The sequence below is a fragment of the Ornithorhynchus anatinus genome, chromosome 2, assembly GCF_004115215.2.
Source record: "Ornithorhynchus anatinus isolate Pmale09 chromosome 2, mOrnAna1.pri.v4, whole genome shotgun sequence".
Taxonomy (NCBI): Eukaryota; Metazoa; Chordata; class Mammalia; order Monotremata; family Ornithorhynchidae; genus Ornithorhynchus; species Ornithorhynchus anatinus.
Window position 1 is genome coordinate 162,119,407 of NC_041729.1, and position 17,981 is coordinate 162,137,387.

General features: G+C 47.8%; 1 protein-coding gene across 1 annotated transcript in view; it reads left to right on the forward strand.

Annotated features, from left to right (window-relative positions):
• ITPR2 (inositol 1,4,5-trisphosphate receptor type 2) overlaps positions 1–17,981 on the forward strand; it is a 428,831-nt gene that overhangs the window by 159,782 nt on the left and 251,068 nt on the right. Inside the window, exons 21-23 of the mRNA XM_029057432.2 lie at positions 3,891–4,041; positions 9,539–9,732; positions 11,519–11,645. Of these exons, the coding sequence (XP_028913265.1) occupies positions 3,891–4,041; positions 9,539–9,732; positions 11,519–11,645 (472 nt within the window). The remainder of the gene's footprint in view (positions 1–3,890; positions 4,042–9,538; positions 9,733–11,518; positions 11,646–17,981) is intronic.

The window sequence follows — 17,981 nt, forward strand, 5'->3', positions numbered from 1 at the left end:
AGTCAGGGAGATGCAGAAGGGAGTGGGAGAAGAGGAAAGGGGGCCTTAGTAGGGGAAGGCCTCCTGGAGGAGATGGGCCTCCAATAAGGCTTTGAAGGGGGGAGAGGAATTATCTGTGGGATTTGAGGAAGGACGGCGTTCCAGGACAGAGGCAGGATGTGGGTGAGGGGTCAGCAGAGAGACAGGCAAGATGGAGGACTGAGAAGGTTGGCATTAGAGAAGCAGCTTGGCTCAGTGGAAAGAGCATGGGCTTGGGAGTCAGAGGTCATGGGTTCGAATCCCAGCTCTGCCACTTGTCAGCTGGGTGACTGTGGGCAAGTCACTTAACTTCTCTGTGCCTCGGTTACCCCATCTGTAAAATGGGGATTAAGACTGTGAGCCCCACGTGGGACAATCTGATTCCCCTGTGTCTACCCCAGCGCTTAGAACAGTGCTCTGCACATAGTAAGTGCTTAACAAATACCAACATTATTATTATTAGTTTGTCAGATTTGAGGAGGGAGGGCATTCCAGGCCAGAGGCAGGATTTTGGCTAGGGGTCAGCAGCGAGATAGGCCAGAGATAGTACACTGCTCGGCACACAGTAATCGATGGATAAATACTATTGACTGATAGAGTCAGGAGACCTGGCCTTGAATAGTGGCTCCATAACTTCCTGCTGAGAGACCTTGGGCAAGTCCCTTACCTTTTCTGTACCTCCATTCCTTGCTCTGTAAAATGGAGATTCAATATCTGTTCTCTCTCCCCTTAGACTGTGAGTCCGATGAGGGACATAAGCTGTGTCTCATCTCACTGTACTGACTCTACTTAGTGTGTAGCATAATGTAGGCATATAATAAGCACTTAACAAATACAATTATTATTATTATTATTTTCTGGTTCTGAGTAGCAACAGAAGGGCAATCTCAACCTGGTGAGGGAATCCTGGGAAACCTCCATGGGGTTCAGAGTGGCCGGGAAGATGATAGCAACAATGATAATGATAATAAATAGTATCATTATTGTTACGTAGTTGTGGTTTTTGTGAAGCACTTACTATGTGCTGAGCACTGTAGTAAGCTCTGAGTCAGTTACACAACACTCAGCTCCCACATGGGGCTCACCGTCTAAGTAAGAGGGAGATTATAATTATCAAGTGCCGTCGAGTCGTTTCCGATTCTTAGTGACTCCATGGATCTGTTTGCTCCAGAACGCCCTGTCCTCTGCCGTAATCCATAATCTTGCTAACGGTTCTTCCGATATCTTGGTTGTGGTCTCTGTCCACCTAACTGCTGGTCTGCCTCTTCCTGGACTGCCCGAAAAAAAAGAGGGAGAACAGGGATTGAATCCCCATTTTGCAGATGAGGGAACTGAGGCCCAGAGAAGTGAAGTGACTTGCCCAAGGCCACCCAGGTGACAAGTGGAATAGTAGTAATGATAATAACAATTGTGGTATTTGCTAAGTGCTTATTACGTGCCAGGCACTGTACTAAACACTGGAGTGGATACAAGCAAATCAGTCTGGACACAGTCCCTGGCCCCTTGGGCTCGCAGTCTCAATCCCCATTTTGCAGATGAGTTAATTGAGGTCCAGAGAAGTGAAGTGACTTGGCCAAGGTCACACAGCAGACAAGTGGCGGAGCTGGGATTAGAAGCCATGACCTTCTGACTCCCAGGCCCAGACTCTAACCACTAACCACTGGTAATTGCTTGCCATCTTACGAGTGCCGGGCTAAGCACGGGATAGATTGAACATCCCTGGCCTAGTGGAAGGAGCATGGGCCCAGGAGTCAGAAGGTCACGGCTTCTAATCCCGGCTCTGTTACTTGTCTTCTGTGTGACCTTGGGCAAGTCACTTCACTTCTCTGTGCCTCACTTATCTGTAAAATCGGGATTAAGACTGTGAGCCCTATGCAGGACGGGGCTGTGTCCAACCTGATTTGCTTGTTTCTACCCCAGTGCTTAGTACAGTGTCTGGCAGTTGTCGGCCCGCCACCTAAAACTCAACATGAGCAAGACTGAGCTCCTCATCTTCCCTCCCAAACCCTGTCCTCTCCCAGACTTCCCTATCACTGTGGATGGCATGACCATCCTTCCCGTCTCTCGGGCCCGCAACCTCGGTGTCATCTTTGACTCGTCTCTCTCGTTCACCCCACACATCCGATCCGTCACCGAAACCTGCCGGTCTCACCTTTATAATATCGCCAAGATCTGCCCTTTCCTCTCCACCCAGACGGCTATCTTACTGTTACGGGCTCTCGTAATATCCTGGCTGGATTATTGTGTCAGCCTGCTCTCTGATCTCCCTTCCTCCCGTCTGTCCTCGCTCCGGTCTATTCTTCACTCCGCTGCCCGGCTCATCTTCCTGCAGAAACGCTCTGGGCGTGTCACTCCCCTTCTGAAACACCTCCAGTGGTTGCCTATCGACCTCCGCTCCAAACAGAAACTCCTCACTCTAGGCTTCGAGGCTCTCCATCACCTTGCCCCTTCCTACCTCTCCTCCCTTCTCTCTTTCTACCGCCCACCCTGCACGCTCCGCTCCTCCGCTGCCCACCTCCTCACCGTCCCTCGGTCTCGCCCATCCCACCGTCGACCCCTGGGTCACGTCCTCCCGCGGTCCCGGAACGCCCTCCCTCCTCACCTCCGCCAAACTGATTCTCTTTCCCTCTTCAAAACCCTACTTAAAAATCACCTCCTCCAAGAGGCCTTCCCAGATTGAGCTCCTCTTCTCCCTCTACTCCCTCTACTGCCACCCCCTTCGCCTCTCCACAGCTTAACCCTCTTTTCCCCCCATCTCCCTCTGCTCCTCCCCCTCTCCCTTCCCATCCCCTCAGCATTGTACTCGTCCGCTCGATTGTATATAGTTTCAGTACCCTATTTATTTTGTTAATGAAATGTACATCGCCTTGATTCTATTTAGTTGCCATTGTTATTACGAGATGTTCTTCCCCTCGACTCTATTTATTGCCATTGTTCTCGTCTGCCTGTCTCCCCCGATTAGACTGTAAACCCGTCAAAGGGCAGGGACCGTCTCTACCTGTTGCCGATTTGTTCATTCCAAGGGCTTAGTACAGTGCTCTGCACATAGTAAGCGCTCAATAAATACTATTGAATGAATGAATGGTAGATAGTAAGCACTTAATAAATACCACAGTTATTATTATTATTAAGATCTGAGTTCTAATCCTAGCTCTGCCATTTGTCCATTATGTGACTTTGGGCAAGTTATGTCACTTCTCTGGGCCTCAGTTTCCTCAACTGTAAAATGGGGATTCAATACCTGGTCTCCCTCCTGTTGAGATTGGGAGCCCCATGTGGGACGGGGACTGGGTCTGACCTGATAAGTTGTATTGATTAGACTGTAAGCCCGTCAAAGGGCAGGTACTGTCTCTATCTGTCACCGATTTGTACATTCCAAGCGCTTAGTACAGTGCTCTGCACATAGTAAGCGCTCAATAAATACTACTGAATGAATGAATCTGCATCAGCATTTTGGGCAGGGCTTAACATCCAACGCTCTGTGTTTGGCACACAGTAAGTGCTTAGAAAATACCGTTATTATTATTATTATTATGTACTAACAGCTTAAAAACCATAATTATTATTATTACTGTTATTATACTCCCATCAGGCAAAGTCCCTGGCCCAAGAAATCAGTGTACTCTCCCAAGTGCTTAGCACAGTGCTCTGTACATAGTAAGTTCTCAGTATATACCATCGATGGATTTATTCAATAAATCATTCAGAAAATGGACCATCTTGTTGGAGTTCAAGATGGTTAACAGTATTTGATCAACTTTGAAATGAAAGAGATATACACTGACTTCACGGATGGTAGATTTATTGAACTTCTCTCCTTTCTTCCCCCCCCCCCCCACCCCGTTTCTTTCTCCCATTCCCCCTCTCTTTAGGTGGTGCACCTGGCTCGGCATCTTATTTACTTTGGATTTTACAGTTTCAGCGAGCTGCTGAGGCTCACAAGAACCCTTCTGGCCATTCTAGATATCGTCCATGGTCCCATGTCACCGTACCTTGAGAGACTGAGCAAATTTCAAGACGGTGGTGAGTTGTGTGGAGGAGATGACCTTAATGATGACCTTCACTGCTGTGTATACGTGTGTGGGTGTGTGTGCGTGTGCTGTGCGTGAGTGCATCTGTGTGTTGGTTTTCATAGTTTCCCTAAGAGTATTCCAGCCTCCATGTGATGTTCTTTTTCCTTGTCTATTATTGTTACTAAGCCAGCTCTTCCTCGCACTTATCTCTCCCATTTATCAATCAGTCAATTAATTAATCAATGGTATTAATTGAGCACTTACTACTCGCAGAGCACCGTGATAATAATAATGATAATAATGATAATGTGGGTATTTGTTAAGCGCTTACTGTGTGCCAAGCTGGTCTAAGTGCTGGGGTACATACAAGGTAATCACAGTCTTCACCCCCATTTTACAGATGAGGTCACCGAGGCACAGAGAAGTTAAGTGACTTGTCCAAGACCACACAGCTGACAAGTGGCAGAGCAGCAATTAGAACCCGCAACCTCTGACTCCCAAGCTTGGGCTCTTTCCACTGAGCCATGCTGCTTTTCTACAAAGCTCTTGGGACAGAACACTATGATAGTTTTTTTATGGCATTTGTTAAGTGCTTGGAAGAGGGCAGTATGACAGTTTTTTATGGTATTTGTTAAGCATTTGGAAGAGAACGATATAATAATTTTTGTATGGTATCTGTTAGTACGTCCCAAGCACTGTACGAAACTACTCTGGGGTAGATACAAGCTAGTCAGAATGGACACAGTCCATATCCGCGTGGGGCTCACAATCTTAATCTCCATTTTACAGATGAGGTCACTGAACCACAGAGAAGTTAGATAATTTGCCCAAGATCACACAGCAGACAAGTGGTGGAGCTGGGATTAGAACCCAGGTCCTCTGAGTCTTTAAACATGGTGCTTGGACTTAAGGAGCTTTCAGTCTAGTTGGAGCACAGAGGTCAGTGAAGAGACTGATCCGGAAGTTGAGGTGGGATAGCATAAGTACTTGGACCAACGTGGTGACATTTTGGATAGACAGGAGGGGGCTGATTGTAGAGGTGTTGTAGAGGTCGAACTAACAGGATTTGATGACAGACTGGATATGTAGGTTGAGGGAGAGAGATGAGCTTGCTTACGCTGTTCCCCTGGTCTGGAATCCCTCTTCTCCTCAAAAGTCAATGGTATGGTCTACTGGAAAGAGCAAGACCCTGGGAGTGAGAGGACCTGGGTTCTAATCCCACCTCCACCACTTGTCTGCTGTGTGACCTTGGTCAAGCCACTTCACTTCTCTGGGCCTCAGTTTCCACGTCTATAAAATGGGGATTCAGTCCTTCGCTCTCCCACGTAGACTGTCAGCCCCATTTGGGGACAGGGGTTGTGTCCAAACTGATTACCTTGTGTCTATCTCAGTGCCTAGAACTGTGCTTGGCACTTAGTGTATTATTATTATTAAGTGCCATCAAGTCGTTTCTGATTCGTAGCGACTCCACGGATATACTTTCTCCAGAACGTCCTGTCCTCTGCCATAGTCTGCAACCTTTCTAATAATAATAATAATGTTGGTATTTGTTAAGCGCTTACTATGTGCCGAGCACTGTTCTAAGCGCTGGGGTAGACACAGGGGAATCAGGTTGTCCCACGTGGGGCTCACAGTCTTAATCCCCATTTTACAGATGAGAGAACTGAGGCACAGAGAAGTTAAGTGACTTGCCCACAGTCACACAGCTGACAAGTGGCAGAGCTGGGATTCGAACTCATGAGCCCTGGTTCTTCTCTTATCGATGTTATGGTCTCTGTCCATCTAGCTGCCGGCCTGCCTCTTCCACCTTTTCCCTGGACTTTTCCTAGCATTAGTGTCTTCTCCAGAGAATCCGTCCTCCTGATTATGTGTCCAAAATATGCTCATCTAAGATGAGTCATTTGGTCTTCCAAAGACCACTTTGTTTTAATTTGTTCCAAAATCCATTTGTTTGTTTTTCGGGCAGTCCACGGTATTAACAAAAGCCTTCTCCAACACCACATTTCACAAGAATCGATGTTCTTTCTAGCCTCTTTTTTCACCGTTCAGCTTTTGGATCCATACACTGTCACTGGAAACACCATAGAGGTGACAATTTGTATTTTTGTGGCAGTTATTACATCAGCACATTTCATGACTTTTTCCAGGCTCTTCATAGTTAGCACTTAACAGATATAATAATAACAATAATAATAATTTTGATGACAGAGTGTTTGTTTAAGAAAACTCACGGCATAGAGTGATGCTTAGAAAATGCACTTGGTGAGTAAATGATGATCTCTCTGGGCAATTCTGAGTAAGTCAAAAACACTCTGGGGGCCCATAATAGGTCTGTTGATCAGTATATGGTGTTTATTGAGTACTTCATGTGTGCAGGACATTGAACTAATTGCTTGGGGGAGACCAGTGCAGAGTGAAGACGACCACAGAAACAGCTCACTACCTGTGGAGGCAGTCTCATACGTGGCCTCAAATAAATGCCCTTTTAATAATAATAATAATAATAATAATAATGATAATTATGGTATTTGTTAAGTGCTCACTATGTGCCAAGCACTGTTCTAAGCACTGGGGTAGATACGGGTAATCAGGTTATCCCATGTAAGGCTCACAGTCTTCATCCCCATTTTACAGATGAGGTAACTGAGGCACAGAGAAATTAAGTGACTTGCCAGGGTCGCACAGTAGACAAGTGGCGGAGTCGGGATTAGAACCTACGTCCACTGACTCCCAAGCCCGTGCTCTTAGATGAGGGGACTTATAGGTATATTGCTGATGCTGTATTTTGCAAAATAACCCAGGAAATGGAACAGTGACCTGAAGGGGGAATTTCTTATCAACCAGTCAATCAGTAGTATTTCTTGAGTGCTCTGTACTGTCTACTGTGCGACCCTGGCAAGTGTCAGGGAGTAGAGGGAGAAGAGGAGCTCAGTCTGGGAAGGCCTCTTGGAGGAGGTGAGTTTTAAGTAGGGTTTTGAAGAGGGGAAGAGAATCAGTTTGGCGGAGGTGAGGAGGGAGGGCGTTCCGGGACCGCGGGAGGACGTGGCCCGGGGGTCGACGGCGGGATGGGCGAGACCGAGGGACGGTGAGGAGGTGGGCGGCGGAGGAGCAGAGCGTGCGGGGTGGGCGGTAGAAAGAGAGAAGGGAGGAGAGGTAGGAAAGGGCAAGGTGACGGAGAGCCTCGAAGCCTAGAGTGAGGAGTTTTTGTTTGGAGCGGAGGTCGATAGGCAACCACTGGAGTTGTTTAAGAAGGGGAGTGACAGGCCCAGATCGTTTCTGCGGGAAGATGAGCCGGGCGGCGGAGTGAAGAATAGACCGGAGCGGGGCGAGAGAGGAGGAAGGGAGGTCAGAGAGAAGGCTGACACAGTAGTCTAGCCGGGTTATAACGAGAGCCCGTAGCAGTAAGGTAGCCGTCTGGGTGGAGAGGAAAGGGCGGATCTTAGCGATATTGTAAAGGTGAGACCGGCGGGTCTCGGTAATGGATAGGATGTGTGGGGTGAACGAGAGAGACGAGTCAAGGATGACACCGAGATCGCGGGCCCGAGAGACGGGAAGGATGGTCATGCCATCCACGGTGATAGAGAAGTCCGGGAGAGGACCGGGTTTGGGAGGGAAGATGAGGAGCTCAGTCTCACTCACGTCGAGTTTTAGGTGGCGGGCCGACATCTAGGTGGAGACGTCCCGGAGGTGGGAGGAGATGCGAGCCCGAAGGGAGGGGGAGAGGACAGGGGCGGAGATGTAGATCTGCGTGTCATCTGCGTAGAGATGGTAGTCAAAGCCGTGAGAGCGAATGAGTTCACCGAGGGAGTGAGTGTAAATGGAGAACAGAAGAGGGCCGAGAACTGACCCTTGAGGAACTCGACAGTTAAAGGATGGGACGGGGAGGAGGCTCCAGCGGAGACCGAGAATGACCGGCCAGAGAGGTAAGAGGAGAACCGGGAGAGGACGGAGTCCGTGAAGCCAAGGTGAGATAAGGTATGGAGGAGGAGGGGATGGTCGACGGTGTCAAAGGCAGCAGAGAGGTCAAGGAGGATTAGAATGGAGTAGGAGCCATTGGATTTGGCAAGAAGGAGGTCATGGCAGCGTGGCTAAGTGGAGAGCGCCTGGTCCTGGGAGGCAGAAAGACTTGGGTTCTAATCCTAGCTCTGCCGCTTGTCTGCTGTGTGACCTTGGGCAAGTCACTTTACTTTTCTGGGCCTCAGTTACCTCATTTGTAAAATGGGGATTAAGACTATGAGCCCAGTGTGGGACAGGGACCCCTAGTATCTGTTCCAGAGCTTAGTAGGGTGCCTGGCACATAGTAAGCGCTTAAATACCACAATAATTATTATAATCATTAATAACTTATATCTCAGGAGTCTTCTAGACTGGAAGCTCCTTGTGGGCACAGAATGTGTCTGGCAACTGTTGGATTGGGCTCTCCTGAGCTCTTAGTACAGTGCTCTGCACATAGTAAGCTCTCAATTATACCGTTGATGATGATTTATTTATGTTAATGTCCGTCTCTCCATCTAGATTGCTCTTTGGACAGGGAACGTGTCTGTTTATTATTATATTGTACTCTCCCAAGTGCTTAGTAGAGTGCTCTGCACACAGTAAGCACTCAATGCCATTGATATTGATTTATTCCAATTAATGTCTGTCTTCCCATCTAGAACGGACGCACGTTGTGGGCAGGGAATGTGTTTATCAATTCTGTTGGATTGTCCTCTCCCAAGTGCTTAGTGTAGAGCTCTGCACATAGTAAACACTCAGTACGTACCCTTGATGATGATTTGTTCTTATTAACGTAACGTCTGTAGCCCCATTTGGACTGGAAGCTCATTGTGGGCAGGGAACGTGTCTACCAACTCTGTTGGATTGTCCTCTCCCAAGTGCTTAGTCTAGTGCTCTGCAAACAGTAAGCGCTCAATGAATATGATTGATTGTTGGATTGTCCTCTCCCAAGCGCTTAGTACAGTGCTCTGCACATAAGCATTCAGTACGTACCCTTGATGATGATTTGTTCATAGAAGCAGCGTGGCTCAGTGGAAAGAGCACGGGCTTTGGAGTCAGGGCTCATGAGTTCGAATCCCAGCTCTGCCACTTGTCAGCTGTGTGACTGTGGGCAAGTCACTTAACTTCTCTGTGCCTCAGTTCTCTCGTCTGTAAAATGGGGATTAAGACTGTGAGCCCCACGTGGGACAACCTGATTCCCCTGTGTCTACCCCAGCGCTTAGAACAGTGCTCGGCACATAGTAAGCGCTTAACAAATACCAACATTATTATTATTATTAATTCCCAGTTGGACCGGAAGCTCGTTATGGGCAGGGAATGTGTCTACCAACTCTGTTGGATTGTCCTCTCCCAAGCGCTTAGTCCAGTGCTCTGCACGCAATAAGCGCTCGATGATTACCACCGATGGATGGATGGATCGATCCCCTCCAAAGAAGCCCTGCCCGGAAACGTGTGTAACGGAGCTTCGGCATGTGCGGAGAGAGGGTTGACGGGGGTTCTGGCCGTTTCAGGAAACAACGTGATGCGAACCATCCACGGGGTTGGGGAGATGATGACCCAGATGGTGCTGAGCAGAGGGTCCATCTTCCCGATGGCGGTGCCCGACGTCCAGCCGGGCACGCCCCCGACCAAGCAGGCCGTGCCCGTCGACAACGAAGACGTCACCGTCATGGACACCAAACTGAAAATCATCGAAATTTTACAGGTATAAAAAGCGAGCGGGAATTTTACAGGTAAAAGAAGAGGGCGGGAATCTCTTCACCAAGGGGAGAAGCAGCGTGGCTTAATAATAATAATGATAATAATAATAATAATAATGGTATTTGTTAAGTGCTTACTATGTGCCAAGCACTGTTTTAAGCGCTGGGGTAGATACAAGGTAATCAGGTTGTTCTACGTGGGGCTCACAGTCTTTATCCTCATTTTACAGATGAGGTAACTGAGACCCAGAGAATTGAAGTGTCTTGCCCAAGTCACACAGCTGACAAGTGGCGGGGCTGGGATTAGAACCCTCTGACTTCCAAAGCCATGTATTTTTCTACTGCTTCTAGAGGGTGGGCGCTGGGGTCCATAGAAGCTAATTATGGTGGACTCAGCCCTTGTCCCTTGTGGGTCGCAGTCTCAATTCCCATTTTACTGATGAGGTAACTGAAGCCCAGAGAAGTGTAGTGACTTGCTCAAGGTCACACAGAAGGCAAGTGGCGGAGCTGGGATTAGAACCCAGGACTTATGCCTCCCGGGCCCGAGGTCTATCCATTAGGCCACGTTGCTTCCCTTTTCACCGTTCTCCTGCTTGCCTATAAAGGCCCAGAATTTTCTTTGGTGACTGATCAAGGAATTCTGTAAATCTGGGCTGGGCAAAGGAACGTTCTGAAGTGTACAGGCCTGGGAGTAAGAGGACATGGGTTCTCATCCCAACTCCGCCACATGCCTGCTCTGGGACCTTGAGCAAGTCGTTTCACTTCTCTGGGCCTTCGGTTCCTTCATCTGTAAAATCATAATTATTATGATTAGTAATAATAATTATGGTGCTTATTAAGTGCTTATTATGTGCCAGCCAATGTACTAAGCAGTGGGGTGGATATACCAGTGTGTATACCTGTTAGATTTAAAAAAAGGACAGTTGAAGAGTGACTCCCTCTAGGCTTTAATCATCTCTATTTTAGTATCCAGGTGCATCTGCCGACATCAAATAAGCCTTCAATATAACAAGACTTTTAATATGTCTAGAACAGAAGTCCTTGATTTCTTTTCTTATACGATTTTTGAAGGTCATTTCAACCCTAACCTCCCCAACTCGTTACACCACAGGCTTGGGAGTCAGAGGATGTGGGTTCTAATCCCTGCTTCTCCGCTTCTCTGCTTTGTGAATTTGGGCAAATCACTTCACTTCTCTGTGCCTCAGTGACCTCATCTGTAAAATGGGGATTAAGACTGTGAACCCCATGTGGGACAACCTGATTACCTTCTACCTACCCCAGCACTCAGAACAGTGCTTGGCACAGAGTAAGTGCTTAACAGATACCATAATTATTATACAATCAGGTGTGACACAGTCCTTCTTGCAGAGGGCTCACATTTTTAATCCCCACTTTCCAGATGAGGTAACTGAGGACCAGAGAAGTCAAGTGACTTGCCCAAGGCCATACAGCAGGCAAGTGGCGGAGCCGGGATTAGAACTCATGCCCTTCTGCCTTTCAGGCCTGGGCTCTATCCACTAGGCCATGCAACTTCCCATATAATCTAGTGGTTGTTTCTCATCATCAGGAATACATCTTATCTGACCCGATTAGCTTGTAGCCACCCCATTGCTTAAAACAGTGCTTGGCACGTAGTAAGCACTTAACAACTGCCGGAGTTATTATTATTAGATGTTGACAAATAATTTTTCAACCTTGTCCACCGAAGAAAGCCCCACGGACGGTACTATCTGCCCATGTTGAGCGCGGAGCAATCTAGGATTGACCGGGTTTTCTGTTTCCATCTTGTAGTTCATCCTCAGTGTTAGGCTGGACTATCGGATCTCGTACATGCTGTCCATCTACAAGAGAGAGTTTGGAGAAAACCACGAAAATGCTGACCGCGCCTCGTCACCCTCTGAAACTCCATTGACATCAGGTACTGTGCTTTGGTCTTTCATTATTTTCAATTCCTTAAATCCTCTTCTGGTTGGGAGGAGCTGAAAGAACCTCATATGGAATATAATATCGCCAAGATCTGCCCTTTCCTCTCCACCCAAACAGCTACCTTACTGCTACAGGCTCTGGTAATATTCCGGCTAGATTACTGTGTCAGCCTTCTCTCTGATCTCCTTTCCTCCTCTCTCGCCCTGCTCCAGTCTATTCTTCACTCCGCTGCCCGGCTCATCCTCCTGCAGAAGCGCGTTGGGCCTGGCACTCCCCTTCTTAAAAACCTCCAGGGGTTGCCTATCGACCTCCGCTCCAAACAAAAACTCCTCACTCTAGGCTTCGAGGCTGTCCATCCCCTCGCCCCCTCCTACCTCTCCTCCCTTCTCTCTTTCCACTGCGCACCCTGCACACTCCGCTCCTTTACCACCCACCTCCTCACCGTCCCCCGTTCTCGCCTATCCCGCTGTCGACCCCTGGGCCACGTCCTGCCGCGGTCCTGGAATGCCCTCCCTCCTCACCTCCACCAAACTCACTCTCTTCCCCTCTTCAAAACCCTACTTAAAGCTCACCTCCTCCGAGAGGCCTTCCCACACTAAGCTCCCCCCTTTTTCCCTCTGCTCTCTCTACCCCCCCCACCTCTCCTCAGCTAAACCCTCTTCTCCCCCCTTTCCTTCTCCTCCTCCCTCTCTCCCGTCCCCTCTCCTCAGCACTGTACTCGTCCACTCAACTGTATATATCTTCATCACCCTATTTATTTTGTTTAATGAGATGTACATCACCCTGATTCTATTTATTTGCCATTGATTTTATGAGATGTTCTTCCCCTCGACTCTATTTATTGCCATTGTTCTTGTCTGCCCGTCTCCCCCGATTAGACTGTAAGCCCGTCAAACGGCAGGGACTGTCTCCATCTGTTGCCAATTTGTCCATTCCAAGCACTTATTACAGTGCTCTGCACATAGTAAGCACTCAATAAATACTATTGAATGAATGAATATGGAACCCTCTTGATTTGCAATAATGGGAGAGATAGAGAGGTATTATTATTATTATATTGCTATTATGGTATTTGTCAAGTGCTTACTATTCATTCATTCATTCAATAGTATTTATTGAGCGCTTACTATGTGCCAAGCACTGTCCTAAGCACTGGGGTAGATACAGGGTAATCAGGTTGTCCCACGTGGGGTTCCCAGTCTTAATCCCCATTTTACAGATGAGGTAGCTGAGGCACAGAGAAGTTCAATGACTTGCTCAAGGTCACATAGCGGACAAGTGGTGGAGCTGGGATTAGAACCCCTGTCCTCTAACTCCCAAACCCTTGTGCTTCCCACTAAGCCACACTGCTTCTCTAAAGGTGGAAATTGCTATTTCTGCCAAATGCCTGAAGAAATTGAGGCATTAAATATTTATTTATAAATTATTTATTTATATTAATGTCTGCCCCCCCAGACTGTGAGCTCATTGTGGGTAGGAATGTCTGCTGTTATATTTTACTCTCCCAAGCGCTTGTTACAGTGCTCTGCACACAGTGCTCAATAAATGCGATTGTATGAATGAATGAATGAATGAAATATTCTGTCACATGGGGGATGTGTTTGCTTGGAGCAAGCGTTTTTGTTAGAGGAGTTTTGTGGCAGATATTGTGGGAAACAGCTTGGCCTAGTGGATAAAGCACAGGCCAGGGAGTCAGAAGGACCTGGGTTCTAATCCCATTCAGCCATTTGCGGGCTATGTGACCTTGGGCAAGTCACTTCACTTCTCTGGGCTCCAGTTCCTGCATCTGGAAAATGGGGATTGAGACTGTGAGCTCCACGTGAGACAGGGACTGTGTCCAAGTAACAGTGCTTGTATCTATCCCAGCTCTTAGTACAGGGCCTGGCACATAGTAAGCCCTTAACAAATACCAGAATTTTTATTATTATTAACATTTTGTCAAATCAATCAACCAGAGTTATTTATCGAGCACTTATTGCACCAAGACTATACTAAGCATATGGAAGAGTGCAATAGAAACATTTTAAATGTATTTATTAATTACGAATGTATTTATTCATTGCATTTATTATATTAATGATATGTGTATATATATATATATATCTAATTCTGTTTATTTATATTGATGCTACTGATGCCTGTTTACTTGTTTAGATGACTGTCTCCCGCGTTCTAGACTGTGAGCCCATTGTAGGCATGGATTGTCTCTATTGCTGAATTGTACTTTCCAAGCAATTAGTACAGTGCTCTGCACACAGTAAGCACTCAGTAAATACTATTGAATGAATTAAGCGCTTGCTTTATGCCAGGCACTGTCCTAAGTATAAGGGTAAATACAAGAAAATAACGTTGGTGAAAGTGCCTGTTCATTCAATAGTATTTACTGAGCACTTTCTATGTGCAGAGCACTGTACTAAGCGCTTGGAATATACAAGTCGGCAACAGATAGAGACAGTCCCTGCCGTTTGACGGGCTTACAGTCTAATCGGGGAGACAGGCAGACAAGAACAATGGCAATAAATAGAGTCAAGGGGAAGAACATCTCATAAAAACAAAGGCAAATAAATAGAATCAGGGTGATGTACATCTCATTAAACAAAATAAACAAAATAAATAGGGTGATAAAGATATATACAGTCGAGCGGACGAGTACAGTGCTGAGGGGGTGGGAGGGGAGGGGGGGAGGAGGAGAGAGAAAAGGGGGGAGAAGAGGGTATAGCTGCAGAGAGATGAAGGGGGGGTAGAGGGAGCAGAGGGACAAAGGGGGGAGCTCAGTCTGGGAAGGCCTCTCAGAGGAGGTGAGTTTTAAGTAGGGATTTGAAGAGGTGAAGAGATTAGATTGTCTGAGGTGAGGAGGGAGGGCATTCCAGGACCGCGGGAGGACGTGGCCCGGGGGTCGACGGTGGTATAGGCGAGACCGGGGGACGTGGCCCGGGGGTCGACGGTGGTATAGGCGAGACCGGGGGACGGCGAGGAGGTGGGCAGCAGAGGAGTGGAGTGTGCGGGGTGGGCAGTAGAAAGAGAGAAGGGAGGAGAGGTAGGAAGGGGCAAGGTGATGTAGAGCCTCGAAGTCTAGAGTGAGGAGTTTTTGTTTGGAGCGGAGGTTGATACACAACCAGAGCATTTCTGCAGGAGGATGAGCCGGGCAGCAGAGTGAAGAATAGACCGGAGTGGAGCAAGAGAGGAGGAAGGGAGATCAGAGAGAAGGCTGACACAGTAGTCTAGCCGGAATATAACGAGAGCCCGTAGCAGTAAGGTAGCCGTTTGGGTGGAGAGGAAAGGGCAGATCTTGGCGGTATTGTAAAGCTGAAACCGGCAGGTCTCGGTAACGGATAGGATGTGTGGGGTGAACGAGAGAGACGAATCAAGGATGACACCGAGATCGTGGGCCCGAGAGATGGGAAGGATGGTCGTGCCATCCACGGTGATAGGGAAGTCTGGGAGAGGACCGGGTTTGGGAGGGAAGATGAGGAGCTCAGTCTTGCTCATGTTGAGTTCTAGGTGGCAGGCCGACATCCAGGTGGAGACATCCCGGAGGCGGGAGGAGATGCGAGCCTGAAGGGAGGGGGAGAGGACTGCACAGAGATGTAGATCTGTGTGTCATCTGCATAGAGATGGTAGTCGAAGCTGTGAGAGTGAATGAGTTCACCAAGGGAGTGAATGTAAATGGAGAACAGAAGAGGGCAGCGTGGCTCAGTGGAAAGAGCACAGGCTTTGGAGTCTGAGGTCATGGGTTCGTATCCCAGCTCTGCCTCTTGGCAGCTGTGTGACTGTGGGCAAGTCACTTCACTTCTCTGTGCCTCAGTTCCCTCATCTGTAAAATGGGGATTAAGACTGTGAGCCCCACTTGGGACAACTTGCTTCCCCTGTGTCTACCCCAGCGCTTAGAACAGTGCTCTGCACATAGTAAGCGCTTAACAAATACCAACATTATTATTAAGAGGGCCAAGAACTGACCCTTGAGGAACTCCAACAGTTAAAGGATGGGAGGAGGAGGAGGCGCCCGCGAAGGAGACCGAGAAGGACCGGCCAGAGAGATTAGAGGAGAACCGGGAGAGGACGGAGTCCGTGAAGCCAAAGTGAGATAAGGTGTGGAGGAGAAGGGGATGGTTGACAGTGTCAAAGGCAGCAGAGAGGTCAAGGAGGATCAGAATGGAGTAGGAGCCATTGGATTTGGCAAGAAGGAGGTCATGGGTGACCTTAGAGAGAGCAGTCTCGGTAGAGTGGAGGGGACGGAAGCCAGATTGGAGGGGGTCTAGGAGAGAATGGGAGTTAAGGAATTCTAAGCCTCGATTGTAGACGACTCGTTCTAGGATTTTGGAAAGGAAGGGTAGTAGGGAGATAGGACAATAACTGGAGGGGGAAGTGGGGTCAAGAGCGGGTTTTTTTAGGATGCGGGAGACGTGGGCATGTTTGAAGGCAGAGGGGAAGGAGCCCTTGGAGATTGAGTGGTTAAAAATAGAAGTTAAGGAAGGGAGGAGGGCAGGGGCGACGGTTTTAAGAAGGTGAGAGGGAATGGGGTCCGAGGCGCAGTGCCTGTCCCACATCGGGGCTCACAGTCTTAATCCCCATTTTATAGATGCGGTAACTGAGCCACAGAGAAGCTAAGTGACTTGCCCGAGGTCTCACAGCAGACAAGGGGTAGAGCCAGAATTAAAACCCACGTCGTTTTGACTCCCAGGCCCCTGCTCCATCCATGAAGCCACACTGCTTCTCTAATGCCTGTCAGTGTCTGTCTCCCCCTCTAGGCTGCAAGTTCTTTGTAAGTAGGGAACATTTTGACCAATTCTGTTCTATTGTATTCTCCTAAGTGCTTAGTGCAGTATTCTGCACACAGTAAAGTCATTCATTCAGTAGTATTTATTGAGCGCTTACTATGTGCAGAGCACTGTACTAAGCGCTTGGAATGGACAATTCGGCAACAGATAGAGACCATCCCTGCCCAGTGACGGGCTCACAGTCTAATCGGGGGAGACAGACAGACAAAAACAAGACAACATAATCATGATAAATAGAATCAAGGGGATGTACACTTCATTAACAAAATAAATAGGGTAATAAAAATATATACAGATGAGCACAGTGCTGAGGGGAGGGAAAGGGGGAGGGGGAGGAGCAGAGGGAAAGGCTTAGCTGAGGGGAGGTGAAGGGGGGATGGGGGAGGGAGCAGAGGGCAGAGGGGGAGCAGAGAGGGAGCAGAGGGAAAAGAGGTAGCTTAGTCTGGAAGGCCTCCTGGAGGAGGTGAGCTCTCAGTAGGGCTTTGAAGAGGGGAAGAGAGTTAGTTTGGCGGAGGTGAGGAGGGAGGTAATTCCGGGACAGCGGGAGGACGTGGGCCGTGGGTCGACGGCGGGATAGGCGTGAGTGCTCAATAAATACCACTGGTGGATTGATTTTGTGTGGGATCAATTTGGAGAGATGCACAAAGGTGTGTTTCTCTATTTTTCTGCTTTCTCTGTTAAGATGTTCTAGCTTAATAAAGAGGCCAGCCAAAAGGCTCAATGCTATTTCTTTACTGTGAGCGAAACACTCCAGAAGAAAGCATTATCAAATATAATTGACTTTGATACCAGAGCCTGTTGTTTGAAGTCAGAGTGCACTAATCACTGCCTAGATTCAGGTTGTATTTTTCTCTGATAAACAACTAAAAGACAGTTAAGTTCTTGTCATTTAAAATGTTATAAGGAGAAAAAAACCCTTGATTTATAGTTAAGTTGTTGCTTAGTCTTAAGGCAGAACTCCCAGTTATTTTTTTAAAATTGGGTATGGACAGTGGCCATTTTAATTTTGACGTGTGAAACTTAGATATCTATTGTTAAAACTATTGTTAAAACGGAGAAGCAGCATGGCTCGGTGGAAAGAGCCCGGGCTGGGGAGTCAGAGGTCATGGGTTCTAAGCCTGGCTCTGCCACTTGTCTGCTGTGTGACCTTATGCAAGTCACTTCACTTCTCTGAGCCTCAGTTCCCTCATCTGCAAAAATGGGGATTAAAAAATGTGAGCCCCAAGTGGGACAATCTGAGTATCCTGTATCTACCCCAGCGCTTAGAACAGTGCTCTGCACATAGTAAGCGCTTAACAAATACTATAATTATTACTATTATAAAACTGGACACTTGAATTTTGACTGGGATAAGGAGAAGCAGCATGGCCCAGTGGATAGAGTGTGGACCTGGGAGTCAGAAGGAAGGGCTGGATTTCAATTTCAGCTCTGCCATTTGACTGTCGTATTTCCTTGGGCAAGTCACTTCACTTCTCTGTACCTCAATTACCTCATCTGTAAAATGGGGATTAAGATTGTGAGCCCCATGTGGGATAAAGACAGTGTCTAAT